Source organism: Diabrotica virgifera, chromosome 8 (genome assembly GCF_917563875.1).
Source record: "Diabrotica virgifera virgifera chromosome 8, PGI_DIABVI_V3a".
NCBI lineage: Eukaryota > Metazoa > Arthropoda > Insecta > Coleoptera > Chrysomelidae > Diabrotica > Diabrotica virgifera.
In genome coordinates, this window is record NC_065450.1 from 96,655,216 (window position 1) to 96,672,313 (window position 17,098).

Below are 17,098 nucleotides of genomic sequence, written 5' to 3' on the forward strand. Positions count from 1 at the left end.
TATGCGGTGGATACGTTCTTCAGAAAACCGCATATAATAAAAATCGCATAAAAAAAGACTTTACTTGCATTGAAAAAGTAGAGATACGTTCCGTGATTTTCTAAAATAACATAAAATGGTGGACGTTTGTCCACCAAAAATTGTCTCTTTGATGTTTTTTTTTTCTTCATTGGGCCAAATAAAATCTTAAAGAAGAAATTAAAAACGCAGACTAACGATATTGAGATTGCAAAAACCTCTTCTAATGGGACATAAAACTTTACGACACTTAATTAAATGTTTCGCTCCAGAAATCAAAATGTGCTGTTTATTATACCGCAACTTGAAATCAGCAACATTTAAATTTAATTTCAAAACAATTACAGGTTATATAGGTCTGGATCCCGCGTATGAAAAAAAAGTTGATTAATAGCAAGCTGAAAATTTGTTAATAGCTTAAGGGTGTCTAGTCGGACAAACTTTGATATAGGGGAACTCACTGAAACAGGGAAAGTTTTAATTGTGGAACAGGTTAAAAATTTGGAACGGTCAGACCACGAAAACGTCCATGTATTTTGTCTGACAGAACTTCCAATTGATTTGTTACCCTTTCATTAAACTCTCATGCAAAAATCAGACTGCTATTTATCATCTGTCATAATTCCTGTCATTTGACATGTTCTACGTGTTCCACTCATTAAAATGCCCATTTGGTAATAAATAGCAGTCTGATTTTTGCATTATTAGAGTTTAATGAAAAGGTAACGAATCAATTGGAAGTTCTTTCGGACAAAATACATGTGACTTTTTCGTGGTATGACCGTTCCAAATTTTTAACCTATTCCACAATTAAAACTTCCCCTGTTCCAGTGTTCCCATATATCAAAGTTTGTCCGACTAGACACCCTTAAGCTATTAACAAATTTTCAGCTTGCTATTAATCAACTTTTTTTTATACGCGGGATCCAGACCTAATACCTTTCAATTCGAAATTCAGATTGATATAATAGCTGCATGGTACATCATGTAACAAGGGGAATACCCGAATTGCAAACTCTCAGACTACTGGATGGGAATAGTTAATATTAATTATACTAATTGTTAATAATAGACATTTTTGAATGAAATACCAACCGCATAACTTCAAAATCGCATAAAAATAATCCGCATAAAAAGAGACCTTACTGTGTAGTAGAATGGAAAGATGCATCAATACTCATAAAAGAAACAGACATTATTAATAAAAACAATATTAATCGCCTTTACCGATATGTCCTAAGCGTCTCCCCCAGGTCTTCTTTGGTCTTCGTTTCCTACCCCTTCCAGGAAACTAAGCAATCATAACCTATAATGGTCTCTCATTATTGCATCAATTGGTGCCACCCCTAGACTTCCCCTAATATACTCATTCCTAATATTATCCTTCCTTACTTCCTTGTCACACCACTCATCCATCTAAGCATTCTCATTTCCGCCACATGCACTCGTTGTTGTTTTTTCTTTTTAACTGTCCAACATTCAGTTCCGTACATCATAACTGCCTTAAGGCTGTTTTATCGAATTTTCCCTTCAGTTTCATTGGAATTTTTCTGCCACACAACACACCACTTGTTTCCTTCCACTTCATTTATCCAACCCTAATTCTACTGCATGCATCTCAATTTATTTCTCCATTAGTCTGTATTACCGATCCTAGGTACTTAAAGCTATTACTTTTCACAAGCATTTCGCCTTCCAAAGATATCATTTTATTTGTAATAACTCCATCTAAATGAACATTCCAGTATTAAACCTTTTTCCTCAAAAACTTGTCTCCACTGTTCCAGTTTTTGTTTAAGTTGCTTTCACTACTTCCTACTGACACTACACCATCAACATACATTAAGAACCGGGAAATGCTACCTTGTAGCTTCACGATTATCTGATCCAAAATAATGAGAATAAAAAATAAAGACTATGCACCGAGCCTTGTTGCAATCCTACTTTCACATAGAATTTATCAGTCTCTCCCACACTTGTCCTAACACTAGTTGTTGCTCCCTCATACATATCCATCACAATCTTTACATATTCACCGGAGGCAAATATCTAGATCCGCCACTGAAATAAACATACAGTCATATTTATATACATAATTTACATATTGTGATTAAAGGAAGACGAGGATGGAACGACAACTTACTGGAGGCATTGTAAAAACACAAAAATAAGAAGAAGTATGTATTACTTACCAAATTTAAGTGTTAAGTTAACTTGATTTGGCCATTGTATACCCTCATACATAGTTTCTGACTGCCACCACGTTGATGAATCTGGATGAATATAATCTGTAAGGTATCTAGGATCGTGTTCTCCAGGATGGCAAATCTCACACGACTTCCTTATTCCGTTTACTCCTGTTTGAACGCAATATTCCATATCTCCATTCTGACCACAAGTGTTAGTTGCTTCCATTAGAAGACCAAAAGCTGCATTTTCGAATTCGGGTATACATCTCTAAAATAAAGTGAAGAAAAGATTAGTACATATTGATCTGATGTTGCAAAATGATACTGTGTGTGTGTGTGTGTTTATGTTTTATTGGCACTGGTTTAAGCAACCAACTGGCCAGTCAATGTGTTTTGAATTCTCTCTTTTACAAAATATATGCTTAGTATCTTTTAAAACTATTACTACTACTAAGTTTTTTTTACTTTTTTTTTTATTTTTTTTTTAATATATTTTTTAACAATTTTTTTTTATATTGTACATTTTTTTTATTTAGTTTTTTTTCTTTTGTTTTTTATGTATTTTTTTGTAAATTTTTTTTTACTACGCTAAGACCTAAACCCGATTCAACCTCGCGGAGGTTTAGATCTTCTTAGTAACTTTTTATTTTATTTAATTATTTTTTTATAATTTTTTTTATTCTTTTTTTTTTCAGAGCTTTAATTTTAAACAATTAACATGGTTGTATAAAATTTTATAAACATCTAGATTGTTTGATTGTAAAAGGTATATAAGATTAAAAGGAAATTGTACATTAACTTGAACTAGATTGGTATAGAAATTTGATATTTCAATAAAATGTAAAGGACCTTCTAACAGCATATGTTGTAGATCAGCTAGCTCTCCACATAAACATTTATCATTATCTACAAGTCCTATTTCTCTTTTGTAGACTGGAGTCAGACAGTGATTACTTCTTATTCGACAAATAGTTTTGATAAAGCCTCTGTTGTAAACTTGATTAAACTATGTCTTGATGGGAAGTGTAGGCTGGATTTTTTTGTAATAATTTCCTTTGTCTGAATTATTGTATTGTTCCTGCCATTTCGTCCGTTTGATAGATCTGATAATAGAAATTATGTCTCCCATAGGAAGTTATGTATGTACATTATATTTCAATTTCTTTACAATGCTTTGGCAGTCTGTAAATATAAAATAATTGAGATCTTTTTGATTAATACATATTTTGTATGCTTCTTTGATTGCAATGAGTTCAGCTGTGGAAATTGTCATTTTATCAGGTAATCTGTTGTTTATTTTTATACCTTTTTGTGGGTAATATATAGCATATCCAACTTTTCCTTCCATTTTTGAACCATCCGTATATAATTTCTGATAACTCCCCAGTTGTTTTGTACACACTAAAGGTGGTCTATTTTAGTAAGGAAGTCTGTCGCACGAATATTACTTAAATGACAGTTAACTGGAGATAAATAATCTTCATAATTTAGTTTTCGAGACGAGCTTTGTTCTATTTGGTGTATGTCGCCAATGGAATTGGAAACGTTGAGAAAGCTTTCCACAACTAAAAGCAGTTTCTTTTTCCCAGTAATAATGAGTTAGGTATGAGGTGGTTAGATGAACAATTTTATTTAATAGCAGTTTATCGTTAACCGCTACTTTAACTATAAATTTCTCACTTAGGTATTCCCTGCGTAATGAAAGTGGAGGTTCATTAAGCTCACATTTCACGACCAATATAGGTGTGCTACGAAGATAACCAGTGCATAACCTAAGTGCTTTATTTTTGACCCTCTCGATTTTTTGAAGTACAGAGTTTGATGGTGAGCCATAAAAAATAGATCCATAGTCTAAGGTCGATCTTATCAAATTTCTGTATAGTAATTTTGATATATTTGGATCAGCTCCCCAGTTACTGACACTTACAGTCTTCATGATATTCATTGCATTTTCCATTCTTCGTAATATATAGTTTGTATTTTCTTTCCAATTTAATTTGGAGGCTAAAATGATACTAAAGCAAAAAATAGTTGTTATTTTCACTTTTTATCTAGTTTTAATTGAAAAATGAATAACCATTTTCAATTTCGTTGCAAAACGAAAATACAGCCGAACCATATTCTAGTCCAATCAGAGAGTGCTGCAAGCACCTCTACCGGTTTCGAAACTTATTAGTCTCTCATCAGGAGGCACATATGCTGCTCTCCCTGATCCAACCAAAACAAACCCCAGCGTGCAGTCCCGGATTGCAACGAACGAAATGGCATGGATGCCCTAGCGGCAACTGCTAGAAAAAGACTAAGTTTTCACTCTAATGGCATATAAAACAACATAATGCTATTCTACATCCCACCAGAATGAAAACAATGGGAACCTTCTCTGGTTACACCTCCGAGGCTTCTACAATTTGCAAGCCATACGGATGCTGAGACTAAGGAAGATGAGGGAATTCTACAATTTGCAATTCACGTCACATCTGCTCAGCGCGGTAAAGTTCCAACGAGAATGGTTCCCTTGGTATGGTTTTGCAACGAAATTGAAAATGGTTATTCATTTTTCATTTACATTTACTCTGTGTGGAGTATGAAGGGAACCATTCTCGTTGGAACTTTACCGCGCTGAGCAGATGTGACGTGAATTGCAAATTGTAGAATTCCCTCATCTTCCTTAGTCTCAGCATCCGTATGGCTTGCAAATTGTAGAAGCCTCGGAGGTGTAACCAGAGAAGGTTCCCATTGTTTTCATTCTGGTGGGATGTAGAATAGCATTATGTTGTTTTATATGCCATTAGAGTGAAAACTTAGTCTTTTTCTAGCAGTTGCCGCTAGGGCATCCATGCCATTTCGTTCGTTGCAATCCGGGACTGCACGCTGGGGTTTGTTTTGGTTGGATCAGGGAGAGCAGCATATGTGCCTCCTGATGAGAGACTAATAAGTTTCGAAACCGGTAGAGGTGCTTGCAGCACTCTCTGATTGGACTAGAATATGGTTCGGCTGTATTTTCGTTTTGCAACGAAATTGAAAATGGTTATTCATTTTTCATTTACATTTACTCTGTGTGGAGTATGAAGGGAACCATTCTCGTTGGAACTTTACCGCGCTGAGCAGATGTGACGTGAATTGCAAATTGTAGAATTCCCTCATCTTCCTTAGTCTCAGCATCCGTATGGCTTGCAAATTGTAGAAGCCTCGGAGGTGTAACCAGAGAAGGTTCCCATTGTTTTCATTATGGTGGGATGTAGAATAGCATTATGTTGTTTTATATGCCATTAGAGTGAAAACTTAGTCTTTTTCTAGCAGTTGCCGCTAGGGCATCCATGCCATTTCGTTCGTTGCAATCCGGGACTGCACGCTGGGGTTTGTTTTGGTTGGTTCAGGGAGAGCAGCATATGTGCCTCCTGATGAGAGACTAATAAGTTTCGAAACCGGTAGAGGTGCTTGCAGCACTCTCTGATTGGACTAGAATTTGGTTCGGCTGTATTTTCGTTTTGCAACGAAATTGAAAATGGTTATTCATTTTTCATTTACATTTACTCTGTGTGGAGTATGAAGGGAACCATTCTCGTTGGAACTTTACCGCGCTGAGCAGATGTGACGTGAATTGCAAATTGTAGAATTCCCTCATCTTCCTTAGTCTCAGCATCCGTATGGCTTGCAAATTGTAGAAGCCTCGGAGGTGTAACCAGAGAAGGTTCCCATTGTTTTCATTCTGGTGGGATGTAGAATAGCATTATGTTGTTTTATATGCCATTAGAGTGAAAACTTAGTCTTTTTCTAGCAGTTGCCGCTAGGGCATCCATGCCATTTCGTTCGTTGCAATCCGGGACTGCACGCTGGGGTTTGTTTTGGTTGGATCAGGGAGAGCAGCATATGTGCCTCCTGATGAGAGACTAATAAGTTTCGAAACCGGTAGAGGTGCTTGCAGCACTCTCTGATTGGACTAGAATATGGTTCGGCTGTATTTTCGTTTTGCAACGAAATTGAAAATGGTTATTCATTTTTCATTTACATTTACTCTGTGTGGAGTATGAAGGGAACCATTCTCGTTGGAACTTTACCGCGCTGAGCAGATGTGACGTGAATTGCAAATTGTAGAATTCCCTCATCTTCCTTAGTCTCAGCATCCGTATGGCTTGCAAATTGTAGAAGCCTCGGAGGTGTAACCAGAGAAGGTTCCCATTGTTTTCATTATGGTGGGATGTAGAATAGCATTATGTTGTTTTATATGCCATTAGAGTGAAAACTTAGTCTTTTTCTCTAGTTTTAATTGTTTATGCACTGTACCTAATATAATGTTAATAATTTTTAAATATAAAAATTAATAATAACGCTTAAAAGTATCCCTAATTAGTTATTAACAGGTGTTTCAATGATTATAGTAGGGGAGCCTTGGATGCTAAATTTGCAGTTATTAAAGCGTCATGGGGACCTATTGGGTTCTGAAGATTAGGCCCCAAAACCAAAAAAGGTTAAGTTAAGTTTTCCATTTTAGTGGGGATTTTCCTTTTTTTTTAAATTTAATTTTCCGTTTTCAAAAATCGTTTTTCTATTATAGCGCCGTCTATCCATAATTCGAAAAAATGTCTCGAATAAAAGTGACTTATTTTTAAGTAACCTACAACAAAAAATGGGGGTTCCTATTTAAGACACGACCCCCCATCTCCGTGGGGTGTCGTGTTTGGTATCATTCAATAGATTTTTGAAAAATTTTGAACACGTTGTTAGGACTTTTAACCTTTATAAAAAATGGCAACGGTGGCAACACCGCGCGCGCCTCAGTGACACCTAAAAACTAGAATTCGGGAACTAATGTTGTTAAGAGTGTAGACCACGGTTCTTAGACATTACTACGGTTGCCTAAATCGACTAACCAATGAACATTAAGGGTGAGATTACGTCACGAGAGTTTACTGTCATTTGAATCGTAATATGATTTTTTTAGAATCCTGAGAAAACCAAGTTTTTTAGAAAAATTTAAACGCAGGATGCAAGATTAAATTATTGCCGAGGGCGGCAAGCCCTTTAGAATAAACAAGCAGATTTTATTGAATGAAATATTTGAAATTAAATATCACACTTCTCTTTTATTTTCAGCCCTGTAACTTATTAAAATAAACATTATAGAAGTTTTCAGGGACTTTCAGCCCTCGGTAATAATGTAGTCTTTCATTCTGAGTTTAAATTTTTCAAAAATATTTATTAGTTTTCTCAGAATTCGAAAAAAATGAATACAATTAAAACACATTGAGAATTTTGACATGCGTCAAAGTTTTGCATTAACTCAATGTAAAATTCTGAACTGTTGAATTCCAGCTTCCCTAATAATTATTTTACATCAAAAGACATTAGAAACTATTTGAAGAGGATTGAAATCTGTATTGGAAATAACTGTTAAAATTGGTCTACGTAATTAAACATATTCCAAAATTTTGTAAAAATGTAATATATTTTAGTTTTCAGCCCAAACTTCGGCCACACACAATCAGAGCCGTGCGGTATATCCTTTCAATATGATGCAAGTCTTCGAAATGCCGCCCCTTAAATATATTATTGAAACTTAACTTTTATTTTTATTAAATGAAACTGCACAAAATCAACAAATCATTTGATTTTGAAAACAATACATAAGTACTTTAAATTAAATGAAATAATATATTAACATTACATTAAGTAACATTTGCAAAAATTATAATTTTACACTTCTGACTTTAATTTTGGCAAACTCGTCAATCACATTGGTGTAGTCAGTGTAGTCTAGTAGGGATAGATAGGTGTAGCAGCTAGTGAGAACTCTATTAAAATAAGTGCTAAACTTTTTAGTTTGGTTTGTCTTATGAAGTAAGTAGGTTTTAATAATTTTTAATTTTGAAAAACTTTCGCCAGGAAACTTACCGAGACAAGGAGTGTTAATAAAATTCTTAGTGATATAACTACATTTGGGTATAATATAAAGAAATTCTTCTAGATTCTAGAAGGTCATTGCCTCTATATCAGATTCTTTTTCTGTTTCTATTGAAAGTATCGAATGAAGATTCATACAATATTTTTCTAGTGTTTTATCATCTATTTCTCTCATTTTAAAAGTATCATACCTATACAAATTTAAAATTTTTATTATGAGTTTCTAAAAGCGAAAATCGATCAATCAAAGAATTAAGAGCATAGGATTAAAGTTTGCTTACAATTTTTTTAAACATTAATTTTTTTTTCGAATCCTGAAAAAAATAATAAATATTTTTGAAAAATTTAAACGCAGATTGAAAGATTACATTAATACCGAGGGTGGAAAGTCCATTAGAATAAATAAAAGGTTTCTTTTAAATAAGATATTTAAAATTAAAAATTACACTAAATTTTCTCTTTTTTACCACCCTGTAACTTATTCAAATAGACATTATAGACGTTTTTAGGGACTTTTGGCCCTCGATAATATGCAATCTTTTATTCTGCGTTTAAATTTTTCAAAAATATTAATTAGTTTTCTCAGGATTAGAAAAAAGTAATGCATTTAAAAAGCATTGCAAGTACATTTTGCGCCTACCCGCAGCTTTTTATAAAGGCTTTTTTCTCCTAACTCGAATTTAATTTTCAGCTGGAAATTCGGAACGTAAATCAAAATTTTCTGCAATTTCATTAAATTTTCATTTGTTCATTAGCCATATTGTTTTTTATTTTACTGATTATGCCGCCCCCTAGTGATGCCGCCTGATGTGACTGCCTCGCCGCATCATAGCACGACACGGTCCTGCACACAATGCAATAATGTTCACATTTTTGAACTGTCAATATTTTTATTTTATCATCTATTGTTTAAAAACAATACAGTTGATAAGATACCCTTAGTTGCGGAGAAAGGATTAATAATAAAGATTTTTTTATTCAACGTAGAATGAAGTAAACACTTCTGTTGTATATAGGTATATTATAAATTTATTAAAAAATTTTTAAAATTCATCCACAAGGGAGTGGTTGTACAAAACGTTTTCGGTCAAACTGACCATCCTCAGTGTAAACCTGGAAATAAGTGAACCACTTAGATTGAAATGCAAAAGGGTGAAATTTTGACAGTTAAAAAAGAAAATGTGGTTACTTACGTCCAGTGTACAAGTAATTGAAACTAGCCACTTGAATAGGTGTAAAACCTCAAAATAACATTATTGCTACATTATGAGCTGTATAGTAATCGACAATAAGTCGATGTCTTAAGATTAAAAATGTATCACATGTGGATGTATGTCATCCTTGCTCGGAATTAGCACAAGGTTGTGATCAGGTGAGAGGTTAACAACCAACTGATTAGACAGATTGGTGCCTGAAAATTCATGACAAGATGTCAAAGAAGATAGGTGGATTTCTCAAATGTCAACCGAAAAATTTTTGACAATGTGCATTAATATTTAACTTAATTATTCAATTGTGAATATGCAACTATTAAATTTGTTTGATATGAATTCTAAATTGTAAATAAAGGTTAATAAGCTATAATGATATATTCATTAGTGCACCGTAAACAAAAGCAAAATTCTACTCATATGCTGTGACGTCATAGACTGTTTGTCTACTGTATAGGACTGATAATAATTATATTAATTTGAGCAAAGTTATAATGAATGAATATTATTGAAAATTATATAGAAAATTTTTAAAATTTTTTTATCAAAATATGATATTTTAATAGAGTAGCAGCTGTAGAATTGGAAGAAATGCCAATAGGGAATGGTCGGTTGCATATGTTTCAGGGAACCAACGAATATAATGAGAAAATACCAATCTATAGATCTGTAATGTGAATTATTGGAGGTATTAAAGGAAATGATATTAAAAGAGGGAAGTGGAATTGAAAAAATGTATGTACATATCTTAATCAAGAAATCTTCTCTAAAAATATTTTGTTATGACTGAATGTAAAAAGTTTGTCCCATATAGAACTATTGAAAATCTAAATTTAGAAAAATTATTAAAAAAGGTGATAAGGTAAGTTGCCTATGTTCAGTGGACAAATAAATGAAATATAATTACTGTTTTGAAATTAAATTGTGTGAATTGTTAAATGGATAAAGACTGATATTAAATTAGGAAAACTGCGCTGAAAGAAATGTACATGTTTTGATCAAAGAAGAAAATTAATTTTGATTGTAAGCTCTAAATGTAAAAAGAATATGTCACATATTAAACTATTGAAATTCTAGATTGAATATTGTATTGACCAAAGTTGATATTAAGTAAATTTATTAAATGTTGATAGCTGAGATTTATTTTTTAATTTTAATCTAAATGAAAAATAGAGTGAATCAATTAAAATGTTGGAAATTCAACAAAATTTTTGGTTATTGTCTATATTAGAATGTCATATCCGAAAAGATCAAGGGTTCTCTAAAAATATTTTGTTATGACTGAATGTAAAAAGTTTGTCCCATATAGAACTATTGAAAATCTAAATTTAGAAAAATTATTAAAAAAGGTGATAAGGTAAGTTGCCTATGTTCAGTGGACAAATAAATGAAATATAATTACTGTTTTGAAATTAAATTGTGTGAATTGTTAAATGGATAAAGACTGATATTAAATTAGGAAAACTGCGCTGAAAGAAATGTACATGTTTTGATCAAAGAAGAAAATTAATTTTGATTGTAAGCTCTAAATGTAAAAAGAATATGTCACATATTAAACTATTGAAATTCTAGATTGAATATTGTATTGACCAAAGTTGATATTAAGTAAATTTATTAAATGTTGATAGCTGAGATTTATTTTTTAATTTTAATCTAAATGAAAAATAGAGTGAATCAATTAAAATGTTGGAAATTCAACAAAATTTTTGGTTATTGTCTATATTAGAATGTCATATCCGAAAAGATCAAGGGTTCCATGGTGTGATTTTGATATAATGAGAAAATGATTTTGTTAAGTGAAAATAATTAAAGAATGAGATGGAAGAGATAGAGTCTTGACAGGAGCACAGAGTGAAAGAAACTGGAAGTACTAAAAGAATATTTGATTAGGTATAATGTTTGGGTTTTTTGTTTATTTTGGGTTTGTCGTGGTATGTATAGGAAAGAAGGCCAATGTGAAGGTGAATAAAAATATAGAATTATGGAAATAATTGTCTATGAATGGGGGTGAAATCACGGTTAAGAGAAAGTTGACGGTTAACACAGTTTGGACTTGTCCTTGCGTCCCTGACAATCTCTAAATCCTCATATAGGTCTAAACGAAGGGTATTCTTATCTTGGATGTTATGAATCAAAGTCACACCATCTGGGATGTTAAGGTGGTGTTTGTTGACTTTGAGATGGTGAGAGAAAGCTGATGTATTGTCACGTTTAGTGTGCTCTGCTGCTCTAGTAGACAGTGATCTATAGGTTCTTCCTACATAAGAGGCATCACAATCGGAACAAGATAATCTGTAAACACCACTACGATTCATAAAGTTGATTGGATCTTTAGTGTTAGATAATGTTTTGTTGAGAGTGTTATTGACTTTAAATGATATGTGGACATTGTCCGAAGAACAGAGAATGTGTTTGATCTTCTCAGATATGACAGTATTATGAAAAGGTAGGGACCTATAGATTGGTGTGATGACTGGGTTTGAATTGTAAGCTAGTTGCTGAAGACGATTGGATTCTCTTTTCCGGATGAGCTTGTCGATTATATTAGGGTTGTAATCATTGTTGACTGCTATTTGTTTGATTATATTAAGTTCCTTGTTAAATTCAGCTGTAGATAGAGGTAGTGTATGTAGTCTATGGATGAAACTCCTAAAAGCAGAATATTTATGAGACAGTGGGTGGTTGGATGAAGAATGGATAACATGATCAGTTTGAGTAGGCTTGCGGTAAATACCAAAGTTGAACTGGTTGTTGAGTCTGGTAATGGAAAGGTCTAAAAAATTAATGGCATTAGATGATTCTAGTTCCATAGTAAATTTGATATTGGGATGGATTTGATTGATTTTGAATAAAAGGTGATTAGCTGAGTCTTGCTGACCATCCACAAAAACGAGACAATCATCTACGTAACGGAACCAATGTAGAACTTCAGGATTTTTCATGATATAATTGGATTCTAAATGATCCATAAAAACATCAGCTAGAAAGGGGGATAAGCAACTACCCATTGCTAAACCATCTGGTTGTTTATAGAAATTATTGTTAAAAATAAAGAAATCTTGTGATAGACAAATTTGTAGAATATCTATTATCGAAGAAATGATATGGGGTTGAATAACCTTATTGATTAGGAGAGTTTTTACCAGACTAATTGTTTCATTTTTGGGTACTGAAGTAAATAGGTTGCTAACATCAAAAGAAAGCATAGTAATGTTTGGATTCAGATTGATGAGTTGAAGTTTTTCAACCAATTGGTAAGTGTTAGAAACTGAAAATTGAGGAGTGAAGTTAATTAAGTTTTTTATTGTTTTTAATAGAAATTTAGATAAGATAGAAACTGGAGTATTAATGAAGCTAACACGGGGCGTATAGGAATGTCAACTTTGTGTATTTTTGGCAAACCATACAACCTTGGAACTAAAGGGTTGCTAGGAATTTTGCTGTATGGAGCATCAAATTCAGTGAAAAAATCAGAAAATTGTTTGATGTTGTCTTTAAGTTTAGTGATAAATCTTTTTGTAGGATCTACTGTTATAGAAGTAAAATGGTTGCTCTCTAAGAAAGATGTGACTTTGTTGTTATATAAGTCACGTTCAAGGATGACAAGACAGTTACCTTTGTCTGCTTTACTGAAAATTAATTGATGGTTTGTAATTTTTTGTTTAATTGATTTTAATGACTTAAGAAAAGAGTTGGCTTTTTTGGAAGAAAGACTATGTGAGAAAGAAGAGTTATTGGAAGAATCAATTTTAGTTTTGAATTTGTTGAGAAAGCGGTAACAAGAGTTTCTGATAGATGTTCTGTCTGAAAGGGTTACGGAGAGATTTTCGATAACTATGTCTGTCTCGATAGAAAGGTTCTCTATGTCTTTGATTGAAAAATCTTTGGGGACTGAGTGTTTAAGACCGTAGTTGAGCAATTGTATTTCGTCTTTGGAAAAATTAATGTTGGTGAGGTTCTTTATACGGGGATGGAATTTGAAATCTGAAAACTTTCTGACATCTCTGACATCTGAAGCTTGATCGAGCAAAGTTTTGGCTTGAATAAGTTTAATTAATTTGTTATTAACTCTATTAAATTTAATTGAATTAGAAATCTCCACCTTATCCTGAACATCTGACATAAAGTTATTAATATTGATAAAACCTATTATTTACCCTTTTAATGATTTTTTTATTCAGTCAATGGTGTGAGCACTGTCAGTTAAATAGTAACTTGTGGCCTTACTTTTACACGCATACCTATTGTGGCAAATGTATCATATTTTTGTTCTCCAACAGATTTTAATCTTTAACAGATTTTAATTCTCTACAAGTATTCTCTCATGACTTTTGATGTGAAATAATTAGGGAAGCAGGAATTCAACAATTCAGAATTTTACATTGAGTTTCCTATGGCCCTTTTTACGATTCGCCACCCGGTATAAGATAAAATGTGTACTATTTGTCTTATTATTTCATAATAACACAAATAATACACATATATACACAATAACACACATTCAGTGATGGAAAATAATTTAAAAATATGGGAATGTAAACTCTTGTGACGTAAAGTCAAAAATATAAGTCTCCCCACCACCGTCGGACCAGACAACCGTAATAAAGTCTAATAACCGTGAGTGTAGACAAGAAAACAGACTACAGACGAATACGCGAACCAAGAAGTGTATTTTGTGTAATTTGTACCTCTTTCAATTAATTACAAGTATCATACAGTCCACTAGTGTTTATTTCGATTATCAGCGACAGGAAACGAGTAAATTCCAAACATTTTGGTCAAAAGAGCCGAATTTATTATCTATTAGCCGGCATGAGGCAATATTAGCGCCAAAAACTAGTAGACGCTAACCAAGTTAATAGTTCCAAGTTCTAGTGTCATTTCCAGTGGCCCAATTCAGCGAAAGAGAAGTACGTACAGCAAGGTACGCGACAAGCGACAGCTATTCATCAGGACCACTGCAAATAAAGGTCAGATCCTTCCATTTTTACATATTTCATTCTTAACCGATCATTTTATAATTAGTTGGTTTATTTGACAATAATTATAAACGATTTTATGCAATTCTATCAATATCAATCTGGTTAAATGATATTACCTTCTGTTTGCGATATTTGTGTACAATTATATATGTGTTTTCATATTTAATTTCAATAATAATCCATAGTTAAATTATAAGTACCCATTTGTCGAGTTTATCAATTTTATTTACTAAGATGGCGACCTCAAATGAAGTAGTAGTAGTAGACGATTTAAAAGATTTAGTTAGACTTCGTGGAACAAATAAACAAAAGTTAACTTTGCTAGAGAAATTCATTACTAAAACAAAAGACAAGGGTGACTTTGATATTCAAGATGTTCAATTTAGATATGATAATCATATAAACTTATTAAATGATTTTGATATAGTTCAAACAGAGATAGAAAAGAAATGTTCTGAGGGTCAATTACCGGAGCACTATTCAGAAAGAGAGGAGTTTGAAAATCGATTTTATGCGGCACAAGCATATTTAAAAACCATTTTAAGACCGGTAGCGGTAAACAGTAATAACGTACAATACGGTCAATTAGGTCAATCTAGTGAATTTAAAGCAGTGAGTGATCCCCTGCAAAATGTCCTATTACCGAGAATAAAATTGCAAACGTTCTCTGGGGAGTTTCAATTTTGGGTTAGTTTCAAAAATAGCTTCAATGCGACCATTGCGAATAATGCATCCCATAGTGATGGGCAGAAGTTTCATTTCTTGAAGGCTTCCTTGCAAGGGTACGCAGCCAGTTGTATTGAAGGTTTAGAGAGCGTAGATCAACCATTTCAGAAAGCCTGGGATTTATTATGCGATAGGTTCGATAAAAAACAGTTTTTAATAGACAGCCACTTTAAATCATTACTAAATTTAACCATGATGCAAAAAGATAATTATAATTATGCTAGTTTTCGAAATATGTTAGACGAGATATCCAAACATTTAACTTCCTTGGAAGGTATAGACGTACCAAAAGAAAAGTTATATGATTCATTTATGATACATATCTTAATCAACAAGTTCCAGAAAAATACTATACGCGAATGGAAAGAAACTAAGGTTGCAAACGATTTGCCTACTTTAGAACATTTTATCAATTTTTTAAAAAATAAGACGGACATACTACAAAGTTTGGATGAATCTCAAACGGCTAAATCACAGTCTTCAAGTTCAAATAAGTATCATAACAGATCTAACAATCTAGTGCACTTTGCGGTTAAAAACCGATGTAATTTTTGTAGAAAGGAACATTCAATTTATAAATGTCCCACCTTTAAAGCGTTATCAGTCGAAGAGAGGTTTCGGGAAGTTAGAAAACTTAAATTATGCGAAAATTGTTTATTAAGTGGTCATGATAAGAGAAATTGTAAATTTGGTCCATGTCCTGTTTGTAAGACTCACAAACATAACACGTTGCTTCATAAAGATTATGCAGAAGTTTCAATTCGTGACACTAATCATCAAGTAAGTTCACCTAGTACTTTTGATCATAGAAATGATGGTGTAGAACAGCAAATAAGTATAAATTTTGCAAAAAATGAGAGTCAAGTTTTATTAGCTACAGTTATGTGTAATATTAAAGACCAAGATGGTAAGTTTCATAAGTGCCGAGCATTACTTGATTGCGGTGCACAAATGAATTTAATCACCGAACGCTTTTGCAATAAATTAAAACTACAATTAACTGATACAAACTGTTCAATTACTGGTATTAGTCAGCGTTCTTCTAACATTAGTAAAAAATGTTCATTAAAAATATTTTCACAATTTTCAGATTTCAATTCTAGTATATCATGTCTTGTAGTACCCGTTATTTCAAGTAGATTACCTGCTTATCCTATTGATATGAATAATATTCGATTACCTCACAATATTAATTTAGCAGATCCAGAATTCAATTGTCCTAAAGAAATTGACTTGTTATTAGGCGCTCACATTTTTTGGGATCTTATATTGCAAGATAAAATATCATTAGGTAAAAATCTTCCATTACTAATCAATACTCATTTAGGTTGGGTTGTAACAGGTACAGTTCCAATTAATTCAGATAAATATGTATGCAATTTTGTTGAAGTACACATCCCTGAGGATGATCAATTAAAAAAGTTTTGGGAACTAGAGGATGTTCAAACCAAGAATGAATTTCTGTCTCAAGACGATCTCATTTGCGAATCTTTATTTAAACAAGACACATCTCGTAATGAGAATGGACAATTCGTGGTAAAATTACCATTAAAATATTCTCCTAGTCTATTAGGTGATTCAAAGCAAACAGCTATTAAAAGATTTAAGTCATTAGAATCAAAATTCTCCAATTCCTATTTTAAACAACTCTATTTTGAATTTATTCATGAATATGAAAACCTAGGTCATATGAGTAAAATTTCTATTAATTCAGAACATTCCTATTTTTTACCACATCATGGTATATTAAAAGAGTCTAGTGTAACTACAAAACTTAGAACTGTCTTTGATGGAAGCTGCCAGAGCTCATCAGGATATTCTCTTAATGACCTTCAATATGTAGGTCCTAAAGTGCAAAACGATATTTTAAACATTTTGCTAATATTCAGAATTTATAAATATGTTGTATCAGCAGATATTTCTAAAATGTACAGACAGATACTCATACATCCAGAACATAAATATTTACAACAAATTCTTTGGCGTGAAAATAATAATGAAGAATTTTCTATTTATCAACTGAATACTGTCACATATGGCACTAGATCAGCACCTTATTTAGCAATTAAAT

The 17,098-nt window shown here is 32.6% G+C and overlaps 1 protein-coding gene across 1 annotated transcript in view; it reads right to left on the minus strand.

Annotated features, from left to right (window-relative positions):
* Window positions 1-17,098, minus strand: part of LOC126890352 (laminin subunit gamma-1-like) — a 255,953-nt gene that overhangs the window by 184,281 nt on the left and 54,574 nt on the right. Inside the window, exon 2 of the mRNA XM_050659222.1 lies at window positions 2,211-2,475. Within this exon, the coding sequence (XP_050515179.1) occupies window positions 2,211-2,475 (265 nt within the window). The remainder of the gene's footprint in view (window positions 1-2,210; window positions 2,476-17,098) is intronic.